Genomic DNA, 25520 nt, shown 5'->3' on the forward strand with positions numbered 1-25520 from the left:
CAAGACGTGATATAGAAGATTGAGTTTAATATACAAAATTATACAAGGTATGTTAGTATTTGAGATAAAAAGATAGTATCATTCTGAATGTGTTTCGTTAAAAAAAGTTAAACTTAGCCATACAATGATTTTATTCAAAAATACAGAATAAAGTAATTTTCATACACATATCAATGTAAATGTCGACGGAAATACATACATGGAATATATATATCTTTAGATAAACAGGCATTTTACAAAAAATATTGTTATTGCATTGAAAACGACATTTTGAGAATGAATTCATTTCTTCATGTCCGGGCTTTTTCGAGTGTGTCCTTGTTTTGTGGAGTGATTATACACATTTCTTATTGCTAAAAATGTTATGTGTTGGTGTTTTTACGTTTAAAAAAGGTTCGGATTAAGTACTTGAAAGGCACATGGTGTATTAACATTTGCATTTTATAAACAAGTATCGTTCATTTTTGTATATTCTTTTTCTCACATCTTATTAAATTGCATGTACAGTATATATTCTTGATGTCAACAATCAAATGTAAGCATAGACAATTCGGATTGAGACGTACATGCATATATTGTGTAAGGTGAGATATATGTTTGTTTTTAAAAGAGTTTACATCCGAAATATTTCATTAACAATTGGTCTTGTATCTTGTATAACTTATTTTATTGTTTAAGAAATGGAAACCGAACATGTTTAAATGCTACTACTGTGAGGAGGAGTCTGATTATGTATATGTAATAATTGGTCATACAGCAACTAAACACCATTTGAACTTCCTTTCAATAAAAGAAAAGTGCATACAAAATGAAACATATGGATATATATCAAGACATTACAATGTTGTTCCTTAGGTCGTTCGAAGCACTGGACAATCTTGCTGGTGATAGCATATAATATACACATTTTGTATTTCTACATCATTTCTAAAGGATCATATTTAGGCTAATAAACTATTCATTTCATTGTTGATTATATATGAAATTATATCCAAACTTTACTTTTAATTTCAATAAAATTGGGGTGGATTAAGTGTGTGTGTTTTTTTAATATTTTTATTAATGGCTTTTTTTATTGGGGCGGGATCATGCCGCTTTTAGTAGAATATCTTTTATTACATAGCATTTTTCTTATTCTTCACTGCTGTCTATTATGATTCTGACTCCTTTATAATTAATCTCCGGGGTTCACCACAAGAAATGTTATTAATTGTGATATCAAATGTACCATGAACTGAAGTTCAAATGAATATGAGTTACCTGAACTATGTTCGAAACACCGTTTAGTAAAGGATAAAGTAATTTCTAAATGAACACTGCGAAGTAGTTATAGAACGCTCTTCGAACAGATTGAAAAAGCATCATTTTGATTATCGTAGTAATACGTTTTCGATGATTTATTGGGAATATATGATATTGACCGCCGCATAATTACATTTATACAACAGAAAAAGTATTTTTTTAAAGTCTAGAATACCTTTTTACTTATTCAAATTTTTGGTAAATTTTTTGTTTAAAACCCCGGTTGATTTCACAGTTGCTCTCGAAAAAAACCCGGACAATAAAAGAGGGACGAAAGATACCAAAGGGACAGTCAAACTCATAAATCTAAAACAAACTGACAACTCCATGGCTAAAAATGAAAAAGACAAACAGAAAAACAATAGTACACACGACACAACATAGAAAACTAAAGAATAAACAACACGAACCCCACCAAAAACTAGGGGTGATCTCAGGTGCTCCGGAAGGGTAAGCAGATCACAAACACTGAATTATTTGTTTAAATTAAAGGAAATTGTGCTTCTTTGTTGATCAAAACAAGTATAAAATTCAATATAAGATGGTAAGTAATGTAAAGTACTATTATAATTACTGAATAGAAGTTAATTGAACTTATCGCATGCTTTATCACTCGAAAAAGCCCGAAATACACTGGAAATAATGGACCGAATTACGAAAAAAACACGATTCTAGAACACTACCCAGGCAAAAATGTTTGTTAAATAGTATTTAATGTCCGGCATGGTGATAGACAATCAATGGACAGAAAAAGGTAAAATTTATGTTTATCTACATGTGTTAATAATATTGAAGAAAACACATATACATATAACTATATTCCAGTGTGTGGTGATGTAATATTTTCTACATTCTACGTTCTAGATTAATGGAGGAATAAGTAAAAAACACATGAAACCTGTGAGTTGAGTGAAATTTGCCACGAATTTGTTTGATTTGTTATTAAATTGTGTACATTGTACGGAAAGAAAAGTACGGATGTTTATGGATCAAAACTTTGGATACAGTTATAAACTAGATACCATTACTAACATTCATTGAAAGTTTGGAAGTATTCTGCCAAACAGCTTGTAAGAAAAAGGAGATTTTTTAAATAGTAAAAGACATGCATGAAGAAAATGTAAAAAAAATAGTTTGAAAGGCAATAACTCCTTACGGAGTCAATTGACTGTTTCGATCATTTAGCTTATTTGTACATCCTACTTAGCTGAACATTTGTCCCATTTACACTTTCACTCTATCTATAATTAAATAGATCTTTTTACTCGAATTTCAGGAAACACGTTCTATCAAAACAGGCTTTAAATATTAAAAAATAAATGACTGTAAATCTCTCCACTAAAGATCTACATTGTTTGCGTACATGAATGTAGTATATATAAACATCTGTGAGATTATGTACTTATTCTTCCTTGATGTTTGATATTGATTTTTGATCTTAACGTAGTTTATGAATGAATATCTTTTCCACAACAGTATTAGACGTTTCCATTTCGAAAGATAGTGCTGTTATAAAAATTTCGAAAATGACAAAAACTGCTCAATAAAAGTCAACTTCTATAAAACAGGATCTGCTGTAATACAAGGCTCAAAATGTGTCAAATTTAGTGACAACTTCTTTCAAAAGTTACAAAAAAATTATTACGGATCCGAACTCCCTGCCGCTTGATGAAAATGACTCTTTCGATGAAATATGAACCATGAAAACAAGACTATTGTTGAACAAAAACAAATCTAAGAAAATTCTCTTGACTCATCAGCTACATTTACAAAAAATCGGATCACCAATGATTGTACATCAACACCTAAGCAGGTTATTATCAAGCATGATATTTAGCCGTCACCCAAGGAACGTATCAACCAACATAGCAAAACTTTGAGCGTAAACAATCTATGTCAGAATCTATCTCGTCAAATTTGAAACTAAATAAAGTCCGAGAACAAATTCAAAGCATTGTCAATAAAGTAAGCTATCAAAACAGCACAATTTCCGTAAAATAGTCATTCAAAAATTCGAGCATGATGGTCGTTACTTTAAATGTGTGATGGTCGTAAATTCAACTATAGTATTTTGGATGATGGTCGTAACCGACACAAGATGGTTACTTTGAAAGATGACCGTAATTCGAGTATTTAGACAAACTTTTATTTGTGTATTTTAAAAGTAAAAGTAATCAATTCAGAAATTATATGATTTGCTACAAACAATAATATTTGTTACTCTGATAATGGTATGCAGAAATTAAGCTAAATAATTATTAAACATACACAGTTCTGATTTATTCCAAACGCTCATCATTTAGAAGCAACAGTGAAAACTAATCAACTCGCATTAAGCCAAAAAGGATGTTAGGGTTGAGTATCAATATATCTTTTACTGTACGTTAAGGCATAAAACTATTAAATGCACTTTTAAAAATCCAGGCTAAAAAAAAAAGCGTATTTTCTTTAAATCAGGCACATATGTGTGAATTCGCGGGTATGGTCTAGTCTCAATAACGACCGTCATAACCTATCAATATTTTTAGCTTATTTTTACTCCTTACTAATAAACTAAAATGTATCAATCTTAAATTGTAGATTTAAAAAAAATCAACCTTGTAGATTCATCCTCAAAAAGTTTTAAAAAGGTTTATCCTTTCAATAGATGCAAAGCTTTTTATTTCTAACTAAGAATTATCACAACCAGAGCTGTGTTTCTTGTTTTAAAATGAATTCTCCACTTTTGAGAAATTTATATTGTAAATTAATTTAACCGCTTACATTAATTCAACTATTTGCCTCTTGGTTAATTTTATACATTATATTTTCAGTATATAGGACTGTTCAATTCATTTCATTTTTTATTGTTTCGTTCCATTCGTTCCAATTTTCATCCGTTTCGCACTTTACAGGTACCCCTATCTTCACCCCTTTTAGTTTTTATCATTTGGTGAAAACAACTTCTCATTTATATTCAAATAACAAAAGGCATGTTTAAAACTCTTGACTTGCCTTGTTCGGTCTAAAACATTTTAAAAATTTAGAATTTTAAATAAAAATTCCCCCAAAACTAATATTTGAAAACTTTATAAAAGGTGTTACACGGATTGCAATTGCTTTATTATACGTTGTATGTAAAAAATAAAACAAATCTTCAGAAATGCACCGTATAATATATGCATATAAGAAAAGACACGTTTAAAACTCCTGACTTGCCTTATTCGATCTTATTTAAAACGGAGTTACGACCATCACAAATTTACGTTACGACCATCCTTAACATTTTTGATTTTTTAATTACGACCATCATGCTCGAATTTTTAAATGACTATTTTATGAAAATTGGAATGTTTTAATGCATCAAATTTGGTTTCAATATCACCGAACTGCCGAATAGTATGTATGGGACAAGCGGTTTGGCTCAAATAAACCTTTTACTGCGCGAAAATCGGAAAAGAAAAACTTATCACTAGAGTTGTCTCCCATCGCCGGATGGTCGTAACTTTAAGTTACGACCATCCGCTTACCACCAGTGCATCTGGAACACAACAAATCAAGCGCCAGAACTCCAATGGTAATCATTGAAAACCCAGAGACAGAACCAAACCTATCACACGAACATACCAACTCTAAAACATCAATTCCACCAATCATCACAACATATTGTGATTGTCTAATATTGAGCGATTCAATACTCAGGCGTATTATACCAAGACAATTTACATCGATGGGAAAAACTATAAAACGCTTTAATTGAGGCGGGGCAATGACATGTGAAGGTTTCATAGAAAACAATGGAATGAAAATGAACCCCAAGAATGTGCTCATCCATGTCGGAACAAGAGATCTTCAAAATACGCATGGAGTTCAAGCTGAAGATTTAAACAAACTATTTGAAATTGCATCCAACACGTGGCCTGAAGCCAATATTTTCAGTCTACCCATCATTCGTAGAAAGGACATGTCAAACGAAAAGATACGCACAGCAAACACCATTATTGCTTCTGAGTGCGCAAAATTGGGTAATATTAAATTACTAGATAAATTTGAACCAAAGAACGACACGTTTTATAACCAGGTTCACCTGAACAACCAGAAAGGTCTTCCAGCCATTGTGAAGTACCTTAAAACTGTAATGAATCTATACCCCGCCAATGGAAGTAAAGACTACACAAACTTCCATGAACAAAGATCATACCGTGGGCCGAGGCGCGATGACTATTCCAATCGACAACCATTTGTTCACACTTTAACATGCACCATATCAACAGAAGTTTAACAACTTTGAAATGGACAGACCACCACCAAATCATGTACTTGATGTCTCTCAACCACCATGGACACCTCCGACAAACCACTTACCACCGTGGCAAAATCCATGGCTCTTTGCAAGCATTTGCCCACTTCAACCAAGTCCGACCTCAGATGTAGTGCAATGTTGCACCAATTAGGCGAACAATCAGCTTTGTACAATCAGTTATATACTCACAAAGACTTTTTTCCCCTTTATTATTGTTTAACATTTTACATGCAAACTAGTCAATCTCATCTTTATGTAATTTTCAGACTATAATTATAATCAGGTAGTAACACTGCATTATGAAATATTGTTTAATTGAGGATTTGGATTTTTTTTCTTGATTGTTTTTGTTTTTATAAAAAAAAATATTTTTGTATTATTTTGTTTTATGTTTTATGTTTTCTGTATTTTATTTTATTATTATTTTTCTTTCAACGTTGATTTTTAATAATGAGTCCCTTCATTAGAATATATACATCTTATCAATAAGATTGTTCATCTGGTACACTAATTTAGGTACCAGTACAATTAATAACATACAGTGTAGTATCTGTTCATAGATACAAATACACAAATATTTTTCGTTGAAAGAAAAGAAATACATATTGTATTTAACAACATCTAAAATTATTGGGTTTTAATTCAATATATATCAATGTATACCTCAGAAAGTCTTTAACAAATTGCTGTTTGGAACATTGAAGGACTGTCTTTAGATAAAATTAATGACCCTTATTTTATAAGGACCATACAGAAATTTCACATTTTTGGTTTAGTTGAAACCTTGTCTAATAATTTAAACAATGAAATTAACATACCAGGCTTTAGTCTAATTGATATAAATGCCAGGAAAAAACACAAAAAGCTAGGAGAAATTCAGGTGGCATCTGTGTATTTGCTAAAAATAGCATAGCAAAAGGTATTAAAAAACAACCTAAGAATCACCCAGATATTATTTGGATTAAATTAGACCGTTCATTCTTTAAATTTGATAAAGATGTGTACATAGCCACAGTCTACATTTCCCCTGAAAACTCAAGTGTAAATATTTCTGGAATTGAACCAATTTATATTCAGTTACTTGCTGATACAGTAAAGTATAGTAGTTTAGGTCATATCATGCTACAAGGAGATTTTAATGCATACACAAATACTAAACCTGATTATGTCACATTTGATGTATCTAAGAAAAGAGGGACGAAAGATACCAAAGGGACAGTCAAACTCATAAATCTAAAACAAACTGACAACGCCATGGCTAAAAATGAAAAAGACAACAGAAAAACAATAGTACACATGACACAACATAGAAAACTAAAGAATTAACAACACGAACCCCACCAAAAACTAGGGGTGATCTCAGGTGCTCCGGAAGGGTAAGCAGATTTTGCTCCACATGTGGCACCCGTCGTGTTGCTTATGTGATTACAAATCCGGTAAATAGTCTAATTCGGTAGGTCACATTCATTACTACTCATAAAAGAAATCTAGAGGATAGTCATTATGATGTTGACAAAATAATGTCAAGAAATAATCTTGATTTAAACTCATTAATAATAGTGGTAAAATTTTGCTTAGTTTATGCCAAGAGTCAGGCCTAAGAATACTAAATGGAAGAACTATAGGTGATCTTCATGGCAAATACACCGTATTACATATAATGGATGTAGTTATGTCGATTACATGCTTGTTTCAAATGATTTATTTAATTTAATAGGCCTCTTTGAGGGGCATGAATTTACATCGCTTTCAAATCATTGTACTTTATTAACTATTTTGTTTTCAAGTAGTATTGTGCAATGTCAACTAGACCCACTCCCTAATACATTTATATGGTCTCAAGAGGCAATTGACCTCTATACCCAAAATAGTAACAAGACAACAAGTCAGAAAATGTTTTGAAGAATGTTTACAAAAAGATTTTAAAGATGCTGACAAAGCTGTAGAAACTTTTACCTCAATTCTCTATGAAAATGCTAAAAAGTCAGCTAAATTAGTTAAAAGTTTTCCAAAAAACAAAGAAAAAACCAAAAAGTCTAACAGAAAACCTTGGTTTTCAGAATCTTGTAAAGAGCTTCGTTCTTCAGTGAAAAATTATGAAAAACTTGAACATGTGAAAAGAAGCCCAAGATTTTCTGGAAGATTTTGAACTAACTTAGTAAGCAGTCAGAAGTAAAAGATAAATCTGCTAATGATATTCCCCAAAAAGATTTTATTAAATTTTATGAAAATCTTAATAAGTCTGATCATGATAACAATGATCACCAAAGCAATGTAGTCCACAAACTTGAATCACTAAAAGCTAATTTAAATTATTCTGTTATATCAGATGAAATAAACACAGAAATAAATGCAGATGAAATAGTAAAAGCTACAAGATTGCTCTGTAATGGTAAGAGTTCATCTGATGATATGATCTCAAATGAAATGTTGAAAAATGTTGTACCAGTATTAGTTAAACCACTTCATAAATTATTCAATTTTATTTTTACTAGTGGAAAATTTCCAAAGACCTGGAATATAAGTTTTCTAGTTCTTCTCAACAAAAAGGGAAACAAATTTGACCCTGGAAATTATAGGGGCATGTCCATCAGTTCCAACCTTGGAAAGCTGTTTAATAAAGTTATCTTTAACAGACTTATGAACTTCATAAATAGTAAAAACTTAATCAACAAAAATCAAATTGGTTTTAAAGAAAATAGTCGCACTGCTGATCACATATTTACACTAAAATCAGTAATTGATCATTATAAATAACAAAATATAAAGGTATTTGCAGCTTTTATTGATCTTAAAAAAGCCTTTGATACAGTTTTGAGAATAGAACTGTTTTATAAACTTTTGATACATGATATTCCAATTCGAATTTTTAGAATTGATTATTCAATGTTTACTGACTCAGTATGCAGAATCAAGTTTTCAAATGGATTCTGTTCAGCATTTTTATCTGAGCGAGGAGTAAAACAAGGAGATGTACTGAGCCCTGTACTTTTAAATTATTATATTAATGACCTCACTAATGCTTTAGTCAATTGTAAATCTGATCCAGTTGTAATTGGGGACTTTTCTTTAAATATTCTTCTTTATGCAGATGATATTGTTTTATTGTCTCAAATTTAAAAAGGACTACAAAACAGTCTTAATGCTTTATATAATTATTGTGATTGTTGGAAACTACAAGTTAACACAGATAAGTCCAAAGTTATTGTATTTAATTCAAATGGTAAAACGTTTTTGGACGAATTTACGTACAATGATTTTTGTATTGAAACTGTTAGTCATTATTCTTATTTAGGAATTGTAATAAACTTGATGGTAATTTCAGTTAAGCCATTAATACTCTTATGGAAAAGGCAAGAAAGGCCTATTTCAAAATAAATAAAAATGTTGGTCTAAATAATCCATGTAGACTACTTGAAAAATTGTTCGATACATTAATATCACCTATACTTATGTACTGTTGTGAAATTTGGCGTGTTAACTCATCATAAAGGGACTCTGAACCCTTTGAAAAACTACACATTAAATTAATCAAATAAGCACTTGGTGTTCATTGTAAGGCTTCAAATGATGCTTGTCGTGCTGAGCTTGGTAGAATTCCACTCAAAAATAAAATTGTATTTTCAAGCATAATTTTTTTAGAGCATATACTTTCATCAGAAAATACTCTTGTAAATCAAATTTTCAGTGCAACAAAATTTTCAAACCCCTGGATCATAAAAACTAAGTGCATTTTACAAAAATTAGAATATTCATATCTTGTTGAAAAAAGTTGTCTAACAAAGCAGCACTTGGGACAAGAAAAACAGAGAAGTTATAATCAGTGCTTGCAAAATCATAATGCAAACATACAGGAGTCTTCTAAGCTCAGTTTCTTTCGTCAAGTCTCTAAAATGGGTCAAAGACCATCAAATGTTGATTCTTTAAACAATTTAAATGATAGAGCAGCAATATGCAAAATACGCATTGTTAAATGATTGAAAGGGGAAGACATCTGAATATTCCTAGAGAGGAAGATACTGTCCTGTCTGTAAAAATGGGGAAATTGAGGATGAACAACATTTCTTATTAAAATGTAATAGATTCATCTCAAAGCGAGAAATAATAGAAAATTAAATAAATGTTATATTTCAAATACAGCGTAACATTACCGTTCATGAAAAAATATCTCTATTGGTTAATAATAGCTCAGCATTATTACTTAGACTGTCTTATTTTTCATATCAGAGTGTAAGTATAAGAAAAAGTGAACTTATATGATACATCAATATGTAACTTTTCATTATAGCTTGATATGTTATCATGGAACCTTTCATTTTGACCATGTCAATTATTATAGTTATATGTAATGCCATAGGTCTTAACCATTTATTGTTTAATGAGTTTGTGCCAATAAAAATATTTGTATTTGTATTTCAATATAAACTTTGTGGTTCCTCCCACGAAACCTAAGTTTTAACAACAGCTACAGTGGACAATATTGACATCAGCAATACTTCAGATATGACTAAAGAATCGTTACATAAAACTACAATATCCATATGTCAGCCTTTTCTTAGTCTCACTCAGCACATTCTTCATAACCTTTTGTTTGGCGAATATGTATTTCACGTATAATTCTCGTACTTAAACCAATATATTATGCGCCAGAACAATTGTCCATATTATTGCTATCCCGTTATTGTGTTATTGTTCTATGATAAATTTGTATTCTTGTCTTTTATTTTTTTGCTAATGTGCTTCGTCTATATGCCTCCTTTTTGTGGGCGTTTCTTTGATACAAATAACGTGGCTTTGTGCTTCTTCATCCCGTCATTGTGTAATCGACCTACCATTTTTGTATTCTTGTCTTTTATAATAAATTGTTATTGTGCTTCTTCTATATGTCTTTTTGTGTTTCTTTTTTTATATACATATGACATGGTTCTGTTTTGAATTTTCCTCGGAGTTCAGTATTTTTGTGATTTTACTTTTTGTTTAACTAAGTTCCACGCTGGCAGACATCTTTGATTATTGATTAACTTCATAGTAACAACACTTGTTCATCACCTCATAAGAACCTTCATGCCATGTTTGGTCTCAATGGTTCTCTTATAGAAAACATGTCTTTTTATTGTCCATAGGGTCCTCTGTTAAATTAAGTTCCCTGCTAGCAGGCATCATGGGCGATTGACTAGTTACAACGTAACAACACATGGTCAGAACCTCATAAGGAACATTCATGCTATGTTTGATTTCAATCCATTTAGTGGTTCTCTAATAGAAGACATTTGTAAGCATTTCCCAAAAGGTACTATCTTTAAATAAGTCCCTTTCTGTCAGCCATCATGGATGATGGATAGTCTTCATATTACATGTATTAACAAGACTTGGTCAGCACTTCATACTGAACACTCACGCCATATTTGGTATCATTCCATTCAGTAGTTTTCTCGTCAAAATTTACAAAAGTTTACGACGAGGATGACGGACGAAGACGTAAAATGGAGGCCAAGTAAGCTTTAAATAAGTTTTATTATCAAACCCTCACTTGTTTGAAGACAAAGTATCCCTTTTTAAAAAGTTTCGAATCAGCAGATTAAATAGGATGAAAACAGCTGTATTCATATGCATGTTAATAGAAATATTATTATCTATTTGAAGGTCCAAATAGGCACACAGGATATCTCGCATGATATGCAACAATATTTATGAATGAGCTTACAACTTTTAACATGATATATGAAATAAGAACAAAAACAGTTAATTGTTTTTAACTTGTATTATGATAACAATGTACAATAATGATTCATCATACTGTCAATAACAATATCGTATATGAGCAATAACTTATTAAATAATAAAATAAAATAAAAATAAAAATATATATATATGTATAAAACATGTCTTATTTACGATATAAAAAGAGGAGAAATCTCTGTATAAGGCAAGTTTTATTATTACGAGATTGCAGTAACGATGTAATTTATACCTATAAATCTACAAACAAATGTGCAGATTTAATTAAATCAGAACAAATCGCTCATTTCAAATAAAAATTGTAATATTTTGAGACTTCTTTTTTAAGTTTCTGATATGTAATGGTTGCGAGAAGAAGTTTTGAAAACAAATGATACCAACTCTTCAAATAATGGTGTTTAGCATATTTATACTGATGAATTATAATTTAGGGGACACAGTAGTTTTTCCTTTACCATACAGATAATGATAGCCTTTTAAAAATTTCAACCACCTTTTCACACTGCCAAAAGTACTACATACTTAGTTAACTGATGTACTTTCATTATTATAATCAGAAATGAATGTGAATATGTATCATGACTGTTAAATTTTTTGCTAACTAAATGAACCTAAGGTAGCAAATACACAGTAAAAAGTGTAGTTTCGTAATTTAACCATGGTTGATATTGGAATAAGCAACAACCTTGTTAACCAAAATAAGACATTTTTTTTCATGTATAAGTACACGATAATAATTGCTGAACAAGCTAAAATAGTTTTTGTCAACTGTAAATCAATCTTTTTTTATATAATCAGTTGTCTTGTAATAATCTAATATCATTTGTTATTTCCGCTCGGTCTCTGTTTTTGTCTTTTTTTCTTCTACACTGACATCCAGTTTTGTATATGAAACCTACAAACAGATAAAACAAAGATTATTTTTATATATACATGTATTATTCAAGTCATTCAGTTTATTTAATACTATTATTGGCTTATTTCATGCTGACAATTTTTTCTTAAAAAAGTTTACATTAGTTTTCAAGATAATAGACAAGACGAATGTGTCCATATTACACAGATGCCCCACTTGCACTATCATAAGGTAGGTTAAGTGGACCGTAAAATAGGGGTAAAAATCTAATTTCTAAAATTAGAAAGATCATATCGTAGGAACATGTGAACTTAGTTTTATGTTCATTGGACTTCACTTCATCACAGGCCGAACATTCGAACGTCTTTACATAAAATCCATTGGATGTTCGATGTTTACTCATTGATAATTTAGTCTTAGATGCATGATTTTATTTATAAGTTGTATGTGGCTTCGAACTAGCTGTCAGTAACTGTGAGTACTCTCATATCAGTACTTAAGTTTATTTTTTATTGTTTGGATATACAAGTACCCGGTCACGCTTACTGTATTTTTGTTAGGATGTATTTCTATTTGTATCCTTCTGATGAGTTATTTTAAAGCCTTTTGGCAACTGCTTTTTATAGTTCGTTTTTATGTTGAACTGTTACAACATTGTCCCAGGTTTGGGGAGGAGTGGGATCCCGTTCACATGTTTAAACCTGCTACATTCTGTATGTAGTTGCCTGTCCGAAGTCAGGAGCCTGTAGTTAAGTGGTTGTCGTTTGTTGATGGGTTTCATATTTGTTTTCGTTCATATTTTTTTACATAAATAAGGCCGTTAGTTTTCGTGTTCGAATTGTTTAACATATGTCATTTATGAGCCTTTTATAGCGGACTTTGCGGTATGAGCTTTGTTCATTGTTGAAGGCCGTAAGGTGACCTATAGTTGTTAATTTCTGTGTCATTTGGTCTATAATGGAAAGTTGTCTCATCGGTAATCATACCACATCTTCTCTTTTTTATATATACAGACCGAAAAAAATAATATGACCCTAACTGAGGCATCAAAATGTAAAACTAGAGGCTCGTAATAGCAGCTGTCGGTCACCTATAAATGTAGGTATATGAACATCTTCAACAATGGACCCTCTCCAACATTGTAGATTAGAATAGAATTCATGAAAAATGTGTGGCTGTTGTTGTTGATCTAGAATAGATGATAATTTTACAGTTTCTCTCTGTTTCCATTAGTTTTTGCCAAAACACAAAAAAAAAAAAACCAAAGCAATCTAAGCCATGTAGGCAGTTAACAAAAAACCCAAAGCAGACGAAATTATGAAAACCGTGGCAGTGTTGCTTCATTGGTTTTCCATCTTTTAAAGAACAAACATTAAACATTGGTATATTGTACATGTATGTTTATTTAATGAACTGATTATAAAGGCAAATTAATTAAGATTTTATCAAGGTTTTCAAAAGCAATGCACATATATCAATGCATATTTTTAATGACTTTGCAGCGGTACAAGTTCGCAATGATTACAGTTGTTCCAGTTGGTAGTTAATGTTGGTACAAGTTGACTTTTAGAAGAACAAGTGGAGGTAGTACGAGTTTGTAATAGTATGAATGGACTTGCTTCCCTGGAAGGAACACTGAGTTTGGGTTCTACAGTACAATAATTATAGGACAAAAACCAGCCAAACGTTTACTAATATAGGGATCAAAGGTGAGGTTTGATTGACCTGACCATAATAAATTACCCTTACCTTCACCAAGTCCATGATTTCACTATATCCCAAGTTGGGAATAAAATGACAGGTGGTCAAACATTCTTGGGCTTTACACTGCTTGAAAGATTTATATGTTTTCTTTAAAATTAGACATAAAGAGAATGGTTTTAGGCCAAGAAATAATTCACAAAATAATTAAAGTAAATTCAATTCAATTCACCTAGACTTTGTTTTTCATCAATTAAATTTTATAATAAACAAGAAATAATTGTAACAGAGCTCTCATAATTCGTCATGTTCCCATGGTCACCTGACATTGTAGTCCAGTACAAATTTGTAAGGTCTAGTAAAGTGATATAAATATGTGAAATGAATAACAGGAATAAAATTTGGTTTAGGGGTGGGTATCTTAAATTCTCAAAAAAGGGTGAGGTAATCCCCAGGGGACTCTCCCTTTATTTCATATGATTTAGTTTATTGACCCATACAAGAATATATATGGTTTTCACGGTGGGGATCTCAACACGCCAGTTGTGTTTTCAAAGGGAGGTTATCTTAATAAATATAAATCAGTCACCAAAGATTAACGATTGATTTTGATTGATTTTTGGTGTTTTTTATTTTAGGACTGCATTTAGGCTATTTTTGGCGGCCAGTTTGTATAGGTGGAGGAAGCCGGAGAGCCCAGAGAAAACCACCGACCTTTAATATCCAAAGTTGAACGTAAGCTGCTAACTAAAGGCTCTTAAGAGCCTGTGTCGCTCACCTTGGTCTCTGTGCATATTAAACAAAGAACACAGATGGATTCATGACAAAATTGTGTTTTGGTGATGGTGATGTGTTTGTAGATCCTACTTAACTGAACATTCTTGCCACTTACAATTTTCTCTATATATAATGAACTTGGCCCTTTTTTTTACAGAGGAAAATATTTACCAAATTAATGAAAATTGTTAAAAATTGACTATAAAGGGCAATAACTCCTTAAGGGATCAACTGACCATTTTGGTCAAGCAACTTATTTGTAGATCTTACTTTGCTGAACATTATTGCTGTTTACAGTTTATCTCTATCTATAATAGTATTCAAGATAATAACCAACCAGGTGCTCCGCAGGGCGCAGCTTTATACGACCGCAGAGGTCGAACCCTGAACAGTTGGGGCAAGTATGGACAAAACATTCAAGCATGATACAGCTCTGAATTTGGATTGTGATCAAATTTTTGACATTACATGGTTTTTTTTTTACACAAAACAAATGCCAAGATTTTACAAATCAATTAAAGATTTCTTCTTCAAACTTTTTAAATCTAAAATTAAAAAGTTGACACAGCATAGGTTTCTGACACAGAATGAATGTGGTCTAATGAACTTAAAAGGTTTGTTTTGCCTTTGAGCAAATCACTATGCTGTTGAATATTAATCCTCTCAAAAAAATGTTTGAAGAAATTTTCTTTTTATTTATGAAATCTGAAATGAGAAAAATTTAACCCCCCCCCTTTTTTTTCACATCCCCGTTTCCCTTTTTCAAAACTGATATCAATTCAAATTTCTAATGGAGTTTGCAACAATAACTACTCATTTAAATACATCATAAAATATTAAGATGTAAAAAAACTGCTTGTTATCACTGAATGGTAAAGATTATTTAAATTTATCAGTTGGTAGTAAAAAGTGTATATACATTGTATATTGTATATAACAAAGATTTAAGTTGATTCTGGACAAAGAAAGATAACTCCAATTAAAAAAAATTCTTGCTATTGCACAAATAGGATATTTCTTGCTTACTATTCTGGACAAAGAAAGATAACTCTAATTAAAAAAAAATTTGCTATTTCACAATATTGTGCAATTAGATATTTCTTGCCATTGCACAATACTGTGCAATTGAAAAGACTTGCTATTGCACAATACTTAATATAATAATTTTAGATCCTGATTTGGACCAACTTGAAAACTGGGCCCATAATCAAAAATCTAAGTACATGTTTAGATTCAGCATATCAAAGAGGCCCAAGAATTCAATTTTTGTTAAAATCAAACTTAGTTTAATTTTGGACCCTTTGGACTTTAATGTAGAATTTGAAATTTGAAAACAGGACCAAAAATGAAGAATCTACATACACAGTTAGATTTGGCATATCAAAGAACCCCAAGGATTCAATTTTTGATGAAATCAAACAAAGTTTAATTTTGGACCCTTTGGACCTTAATGTAGACCAATTTGAAAACTGGACCAAAAAAACTTCAATAATCAAGAATCTAAGTACATTTTTAGATTCAACATATCAAAGAACCCAACCGATTCATTTTTTGTCAAAATCAAACTAAGTTTAATTTTGGACCCTTTGGACCTTAATGTAGACCAATTTGAAAACGGGACCAAAAGTTGAGAATCTACATATACAGTTAGATTCGGCATATCAAAGAACCCCAATTATTCAATTTTGATGAAATCAAACAAAGTTTAATTTTGGACCCTTTGGGCCCCTTTTTCCTAAACTGTTGGGACCAAAACTCTCAAAATCAATACCAACCTTCCTTTTATGGTCATAAGCCTTGTGTTTAAATTTCATAGATTTGTATTTACTTATACTAACATTATAGTGCGAAAACCAAGAAAAATGCTTATTTGGGTCCCTTTTTGGCCCCTAATTCCTAATCTGTTGGGTCCTAAACTCCCAAAATAAATACCAACCTTCCTTTTGTGGTCATAAACATTGTGTTTAAATTTCATAGATTTCCATTTACTTAACCTAAGGTTATTGTGCAAAAACCAAGAAAAATGCTTATTTGGGCCCTTTATTGGCCCCTTATTCCTAAACTATTGAAACCAAAACTCCCAAAATCAATCCCAATCTTTCTTTTGTGGTCATAAACCTTGTGTCAAAATTTCATAGATTTCTATTAACTTAAACTAAAGTTATGGTGCGAAAACCAAGAAAATGCTTATTTGGGCCCTTTTTGCCCCCTTATTCCTAAAATGTTGGGACCAAAACTCCCAAAATCAATACCAACCTTCCTTTTATGGTCATAAACCTTGTGTTAAAATTTCATAGATTTCTATTCACTTTTACTAAAGTTAGAGTGCGAAAACTAAAAGTATTCGGACGCCGGACGACGACGACGACGACGACGACGACGACGACGACGCAGACGCCAACGTGATAGCAATATACGACGAAAATTTTTTCAAAATTTGCGGTCGTATAAAAACGGCAAAATGTCCTAAAAAATTACCAATTGGTGGGCAGCAACCCAACAACCAGTTGTCCAATTCATCTGAAAATTTCAGGACAAATTAATATTGACTTGATAAACAATTTAACACCTCGTCAGATATGCTCTAAATGCTTTGGTTTCAGAGTTATAAGCCAAAATCTACATTTTACCCCTATGTTCTACTTTTGACCATGGTGGCCATCTTAGTTAGTTGGCCGGGTCACCGGACACATTTTTTGAACTAGATACCCCAATGATGATTGTAGCCAAGTTTGGTTAAATTTAGCCCAGCAGTTTCAAAGGAGAAGATTTTTGGAAAAGTTAACGACGACGGACGACGGACGCCAAGTGATGAGAAAAGCTCACTTTGCCCTATGGGCCAGGTGAGCTAACAACACTTATCCAAAAGCTTGCTAACCACCCCTTTTTATGAATAAAATCCCACAACTTGGAAATGTAAAATCTAACAAGAGGCTCTCAAAAGCCTGAATCGCTCACCTTGATTTTTTCGCATTTATCTTTCGTTTAACATTTTAAGTGTCCAATTTCATCGTAGTTTGTGTTTTTGGTTTAATGTATATTAATAAGATTAGGAAATGCAGTTTTTTGTCATACTTTTCTTCAAAACCAACCAGATGCTCCGCAGGGCGCAGCTTTATACGTCCACAGATGTCGAACCATGAACAGTTGGGGCTAGTATGGACACAACATTCAAGCTGGATACAGCTCTGAATTTGGATTGTGATTAAATAGTTTACACAGCATAGGTTTCTGACACAGAATGAATGTGGACAAATGAACTTAATAATTTTTTTTTGCTTTTGAGCAATTCACTATGCCGTTGAATATTTATCCTCTCAAAAAAAATATTTGAAGAAATTCAGATTTAATTTCTGAAATCTGAAATGAGAAAAATTGACCCCTCCTTCATTTTTTTTCTCACCTCCCCCTTTTCCCTATTCCAACAATGATCTCAATTCAAATTTCTAATGGAGTTTGCAACAATTACTACTTATTTAAATACATCATAAAATATTAAAATATAAAATGTCATACAGTCATGGTTAAAATTAATATTAATTAAGTTACTTCTAAAAAAATAAATGGGGAATGTGTCCAAGGGGACACAGATGATGCCCCCACTACCATATAACGTTTAATATAAAGGACATAACCCAAGAACTGTAAAAGTGAAGCTGCCACAATCTGAAATTAAACTGAGTTTAGAGGTAATAAGCATTATATACACATTTCATTAAATTTAGTTGAGACAAACTTAAGTTAAGAGAACAGAAACTTAAACATTCTTCAATTTTTCCATTTGTAAAGGGGCATAACTCTAGAATGGTAATCAAAGGGCTTGTAATCACTAAATCTGCTTTAATTTATCAGTTGGTAGTAAAGTGAGTATTGCATTGTATATTGTATAAAGCATTTATTTAGGTTGATTCAACTACTATTCTGGACAAAGAAAGATAACTCCAATTTTCAAAAATTTCATAAAGCATTGGTTTTAGGTGATTCAACAACCATTCTGAACAAAGAAAGATAACTCCAATTTATTGTCTTGAAACTACAAAAATGCTTGTTTTTGGCCTTTAATTTCTAGACTGTTTGCCCAATAACCCACAAAATATATCCCAACCTTCTACTTTTGGTATTAAACATTGTGGTACAATTTCAGAACAATCGAAATACTTATACACAACTTTTTGTACTAGATAAATGCTTGTGTTGGGCCCCTAATTCCTAAACCTTCGAGACCATAACCCCCAAAATCAATCCCAAGCTTCCTTTTGTGGTTATAAACATTGTGTTGAAATGTTATTGATTTCTATTTACTAATACTAAAGTTATTATCCAGAAACTATCTGTCTTCGGACGACGCTGATGACGACGACGACGACGTGATACCAATATTCGTATAAAAACTGCAAAATTTCCTTAAAATTACCAATTTAGTGGTATCTAATAACGATGGGTTGTTACATTCATCTGCAAATTTCAGGGCTGATAGAACTTTACCTTACGAACACTTGTATCCCATGTCAGATTTGCTCTAAATGCTTTGGTTTTTGAGAAATAAGCCAAAATCTGCATTTAACCCCTATGACTATTTTTACCCAAGGCAGCCATTTTATTGAAGAAACAGAAAATAAAATACAAACTTTATTCTAGAGACCCTAAGGATCATTCAGCTTGAATTTGGTTGGAATTGGTTCAGTACTTTTAGAGGAGAAGATTTTTTAAAGTTAGAAAATCAAAACAAACAAATTGTGAAAAATTGTCATTAAAGGGCAATAACTCTTTCAGGGGTCAATTGACAATTTTGGTCATATGAAATTATTTGTAGAACTTACTTTGCTGAATATATTTGCTGTTACAGCTGATCTTTATGATTAAAACTATTCAAGATTATGACCAAAAACTGCAAAATTTTATTAAAATTACCAATTTAGTGGCAGCAAACCAACAATGGGTTGTAAGATTCATCTGAAAATTTCAGGGCTGATAGAACTTTACCTAATGAAAACTTTGACCCATGTTAGATTTGCTTTAACTGCTTTGGTTTTTGAGATATAAGCCAAAAACTGCATTTTACCCCTATGGTCTATTTTTAGCCATGGTGGCCATGTTTTTTGACGAAACAGAAAATAAAACACAAACTTTATTCTAGATACCCTAAGGATCATTCAGCTTAAGTTTGGTTGGAATTGGTTATGTAAACCGGTGTTAAAAACAACGTGGAGTAGGATCTGCTTACCCTTCTGGAGCACATAATATCACACCCAGTCTTTCGTTGGGTTCGTGTAGCTTAGTTTTTAGTTTTCTGTGTTATGATGTGTAATATTGTTTGTCTGATTGTCTTTTTGATTTTTAAGATTGGCGTTGTCAGTTTATTTTCGATCATAGGCATCTAAGGCATAGATTACCGTAGCCGTATTTGGCATTTTTTTGGAATTATAATCCTCAATGCTCTTCAATTTTGTACTTGTTTATCTTTATAAATATTTTGATATGAGCGTCACTGATGAGTCTTGTGTAGACGAAACGCGAATCTGGCCTACTAAATTATAATCCTGGTACCTTGGACAACTATTTACGTCTTAGATAAAAATTTGTAAAAAATCCTAGAGCCAAAATTTTTCATTCATGAATCATTTTAAACTGAATTTATTTTCTCTTCAACCGCAGGACGAGGAAACCCCTGAAACTCAGATTATTATACTCCTTTCGGGTGGTAAATAAATGGATTTCATGCATGTCTAGGGAAAACCGATAAAAGCAAAATGTAGAAACTGCTGTCTCATGTAGATGTGTATTGCTGCAAGCTTATCAAAATACAGGTAACTCAAAGTTCCAAAATCACCTACCTAGAATTAGTATTCAAATACTTATAATACATTATCTAGTAGAACATTTGTAATAGTCTGAAAACTTCTGGTTTGAGACTGATGCCTCAGACACGCTATAGCAAACTTTCCAAAAATGAGGATGAACATCTTCCAAATATGTTAACGAGGATGAACACCTTTTCTCAATTATATGGTTATATGAGGAAATTGAAAGCTGCACAATTAATATGAAAGTATATGATTAGTAATTAAAGCACACAATAAGTATAATTTGCTGTGGTCTTGCAATGAGGCTGATTATAAAAATAAAACCAATTCTTGTGTACTTACAGCAAACCACAACAACCAGTACTACACTGATAACAATTATAAGTACAACTAAAACAGGTAATACAATTTCTGGCGTTGTTGTCATATTGTGATAATCTGGTGTAGTAACATAACTAGAATTTCCAGCTTTGCTTGCATTTCTGTAGACTAAAAAAAATATTTTTTTTAAGAAAATGTAAGATGTATGGATAAATTATATTTTCAATCTGCTTGATAAAAAAACTAATTAGACTACATTTACACAATGAATCTGCAAATATATTGAGGTCATGGTACATAAAGATAAAATAGTTATTGCAAAAGTTCAAAAATTACTGCAACATGCAATTCGTGTGTAGGTAAAGGTAAAATATTTGGTTACCTTGCTCACTAGCTAAACTGTCATTATTAGACTAGGTATCTTTTTTAGTAGACTAGTCCTACAGATAACCAATCTTTATTTCTGTAGGACTAGTGTTTAATATAGTAAACTTTATAATGACTTCACGGTTCAGCTAGCAAGCAAGCTAGCCAAAGATATTACCTTTACTTACAAACTCAATGCATTTTACTGTAATACACATTTTGATTGGGTTAAGCCCTTTCAATTGATAATTTAGAGTATGTTATGATGTTGCACATTTGATTCAGGTTGGGGTGAAGGTTAGCACCTGTTAAAACGTTTAAATCTGCTGCATTTGTTTGCAACTGTCTTAAGTAAGGAACCTGATGTTCAGTAGTTGTCGTTTGTTGATTTACAAAAGTGTAGATATATATAGATTAGACCATTGGTTTTATTGTTTGAATTGATTTACACTAGCTATTTTAGGGCCATGTTGGCTAGATGTTCGGTGAGAGCCAAGGCTCCGTGTTGAAGGCCAAACTTTGACCAATAATGATTTACTTTTTTCCAATTATGACATGAATTCGGAGTTGTCTCATTGGCACTCAAACCACATCTTCTTATATCTATCTATATATATATATATATCCCGGCGAGGGAAGAACCAAAAATTGCGAAAGCAAATTTACAGATCTAACATTGTTGGGTTGATGTTTAGACGAGTTGTATATACATTATGTATACAGCCATGTATCACCATCATTGATGGCGATCCGATGGATACATCTGTTATAGAGTTGTCACTGACTCAGACGTACTTATAAATATAATTATTTTCTGTGACTGTATATTACATTAATTTGTAGGATCCTTTACTATAGATAATTTAGCTGATCTGTAACAATAACATCTTCATGCCTTATATATCATGTACTGTAGTACGCCGCTAGATTAAAACTGACGAGGAAAGGTAACACACGGCCAGCGAAAGCTCTTTTTTGAGAGCCCAGGTGGTAGTGTGGTCTAGCGGGACGGCTGCACTGCAGGCGATTTGGTGTCACGATATCACAGTAGCATGGGTTCGAATCCCGGCGAGGGAAGAACCAAAAATTTGCGAAAGCAAATTTACAGATCTAACATTGTTGGGTTGATGTTTAGACGAGTTGTATATACATTATGTACACAGCCATGTATCACCATCATTGATGGCGATCCGATTAATAAATCTGTTGTAGAGTTGTCACTGACTCAGACGTACTTATAAATATAATTATTTTCTGTGACTGTATATTACATTAATTTGTAGGATCCTTTACTATAGATAATTTAGCTGATCTGTAACAATAACATCTTCATGCCTTATATATCATGTACTGTAGTACGTCGCTAGATTAAAACTGACGAGGAAAGGTAACACACGGCCAGCGAAAGCTCTTTTTTGAGAGCCCAGGTGGTCGTGTGGTCTAGCGGGACGGCTGCTGTGCAGGCGATTTGGTGTCACGATATCACAGTAGCATGGGTTCGAATCCCGGCGAGGGAAGAACCAAAAATTTGCGAAAGCAAATTTACAGATCTAACATTGTTGGGTTGATGTTTAGACGAGTTGTATATACATTATGTACACAGCCATGTATCACCATCATTGATGGCGATCCGATGGATACATCTGTTGTAGAGTTGTCACTGACTCAGACGTACTTATAAATATAATTATTTTCTGTGACTGTATATTACATTAATTTGTAGGATCCTTTACTATAGATAATTTAGCTGATCTGTAACAATAACATCTTCATGCCTTATATATCATGTACTGTAGTACGTCGCTAGATTAAAACTGACGAGGAAAGGTAACACACGGCCAGCGAAAGCTCTTTTTTGAGAGCCCAGGTGGTCGTGTGGTCTAGCGGGACGGCTGCACTGCAGGCGATTTGGTGTCACGATATCACAGCAGCATGGGTTCGAATCCCGGCAAGGGAAGAACCAAAAATTTGCGAAAGCAAATTTACAGATCTAACATTGTTGGGTTGATGTTTAGACGAGTTGTATATATATAGTTTCGATCCCTAACATCACTGAAGAGACATTGATTGTCGAATCCGGATATGTCGTACAAATTTTAGCACCTCATGTTTGTGGTTTACCATCTTTGCCGTAAGTTTATTGTTTTCTGTTTGATATTAAATTAATATAAAGATCTATTTTGTTACATCTTGTGATCAATTTATTTGGCAATCGTCAATGGCAGTCAGCAGGGCTTAAGAACATCAGTTGTTCGACCTGTTAGTAAAATGCGTTTTGTTAAAATGTACTTTTTCACTCTTTTGGTCATTTGAAAAATGTTGTATGTGCTGTATTTAGACCCCTCTACAACGAAATTTGTTTTACATGCACACAAGTATAAAAGTTGCGGTTTTTATCAAACGCAATCATAGGTTTGAACGTTGTTTTTAATTTAGACTAGTTAATATGTTGACGCAATCGTTCTTGTAACATCATAACTGTCGTCACCGTTATAGCTTTAGAATTGTGCTAGTTCATATCGCACATTATTATTTTTATTTTAAGCATATATTTGAACTCTCTGTTGTAATTAGTCATTTAACCTATATCTTGTTTAACAAATATTTAGAATTATGCAAGCGTCTTACCTGGTGTTCGGTTTGACTTTTTTATTGTATAAATTTCAAGATTGTTATAGTTTAATGTAAGTAGACTGATATATGATTCATTCAACATCACAATCATATTCACTGATGAAGGATATCTGTTATCCGAAATATTTAGAAAAAAATACATTTATAGTTCCTTTTTTTGTTATTGGTATTGTTGTGTACACGTTTTATGAGTTTATATAATTTATGTATTGTGTACATGTATCGTTAGTAACGATCCAGCGCCCTCATGAGAAAAATCGTTGACTATTATTCAGACGTTTTATATATATACATGATATATAAGTTATAAAACATACTCAAACATTTATTGGTCTCATTTCCTACAAATCTAACTGGTCCTGCAACCTTCCCAAATGTACAAATTATGATTGGCTTCTTTCCACAGTCCTTTTTTCTTAATTCATATTCTGCAATATAGTCAACGGTGTAAAAATGCCCATTGTGGCTATAGTTAACAGCTTTATCTGGAATGAATCTGCCCTGCAATGAAAAGAAAAGGATAGAATATAATAATGTATTCCAATATAACGTGCTTCTTTCGAATCGCTTTGGTAATAAACCCATGCTCTAAATCAAATAAAATTTGTTTGCAAATGCATATACATTTTATTGACTACTGCAGAATTATAAATTTTATCAAATTGGCATGTATTTGATATAATTATTTCATTTAAGAATTTAATACTTCTTTTTGTAAATCTATTTTGGGTGTAAAAGTGTTGACCAAAGTAAATTCCGTACGAAGCGCAGAAAAACGGAGGAGAACATCGACAGCGCTTGCATAATATCACCTTCATAAATGCATCTGTTAAAAAATATCAGTTTAAATGCATATTCTGACTTCCTAATAACAAATTTTAGAAATAATTCATGGCAGCCGTAGATTTGTTTTCATTTAACCATGGGTTGGGCATTTATGTTTGATTATTTTACTCTGAGCGTTAGCGAAAGGTAAAATATGAATATAATGCCCAACCCATGGTAATGAAAACAAATCTACGGCTGCCATGGTAGCAATACACTGTCAGAAGTTTAATTTCGCATTATGGCCATGGTGAATTTTTTGTATATGAAAGTTTTTATACAATAAAATTGATTTTCAGATAGTTGTAGAATAATATAGCCTTCGAGGTGAGGTTATATGTACATTGAGATTGTTTAAGTATGTTTTATATGCCATTTTTCTATTTGACAGTCTGTATTTTCCTATCCGTACCGGACATAGGTCCACAAATTATTGCAGTGTTTATCAACAAAGATTTGATGCTAAATGACTTTTCAATTCAATTTTATTAAAAAACGAGCAGAAAAGGCATATGCATTTTTTTGGACCTCTTGATAGATAAACGTCTATGGTTTCAGGAAAGGTATCACTCTAATTGATTGAAATTTTTCTTTGAACCAAATTTTGGAGACTTTTTTTTATATTTTCATCCCCCTTTTTGCAATATTTTATATGAAATAAATGCAGATTGTTGCCATGGTTACACCATAAAAAGATTCTATTTCACATTTTAAACTTTTGAAAATTAAATCTATGGAAGGTTCTCTTTTCAGAAATATACACACGCATAACACAAATAGTAAGCCTTATTTATTAGATAGGAAGGAAAAGAAGGAGGTTTATGAGAGCCAATTTTAAGATTTTTTTCTTACTATGTATTGCAACCAATGATTTATTTCGCTTCTAATAGGTCAAATTTTGTAATTTTGATAA

The 25520-nt window shown here is 32.0% G+C and overlaps 1 protein-coding gene across 1 annotated transcript in view; it reads right to left on the bottom strand.

Annotated features, from left to right (window-relative positions):
* Positions 1 to 11369: 11369 nt before the first annotated feature.
* The window catches only part of LOC143076561 (uncharacterized), a 105732-nt gene continuing 91581 nt past the window's right edge, over positions 11370 to 25520 (bottom strand). Inside the window, exons 16-18 of the mRNA XM_076252387.1 lie at positions 24100 to 24283; positions 20804 to 20950; positions 11370 to 12218 (exon numbers count right to left, since the gene is read on the bottom strand). Of these exons, the coding sequence (XP_076108502.1) occupies positions 12118 to 12218; positions 20804 to 20950; positions 24100 to 24283 (432 nt within the window). The 3' untranslated portion in view covers positions 11370 to 12117. The remainder of the gene's footprint in view (positions 12219 to 20803; positions 20951 to 24099; positions 24284 to 25520) is intronic.

This window comes from Mytilus galloprovincialis, chromosome 5 (genome assembly GCF_965363235.1).
Source record: "Mytilus galloprovincialis chromosome 5, xbMytGall1.hap1.1, whole genome shotgun sequence".
NCBI lineage: Eukaryota > Metazoa > Mollusca > Bivalvia > Mytilida > Mytilidae > Mytilus > Mytilus galloprovincialis.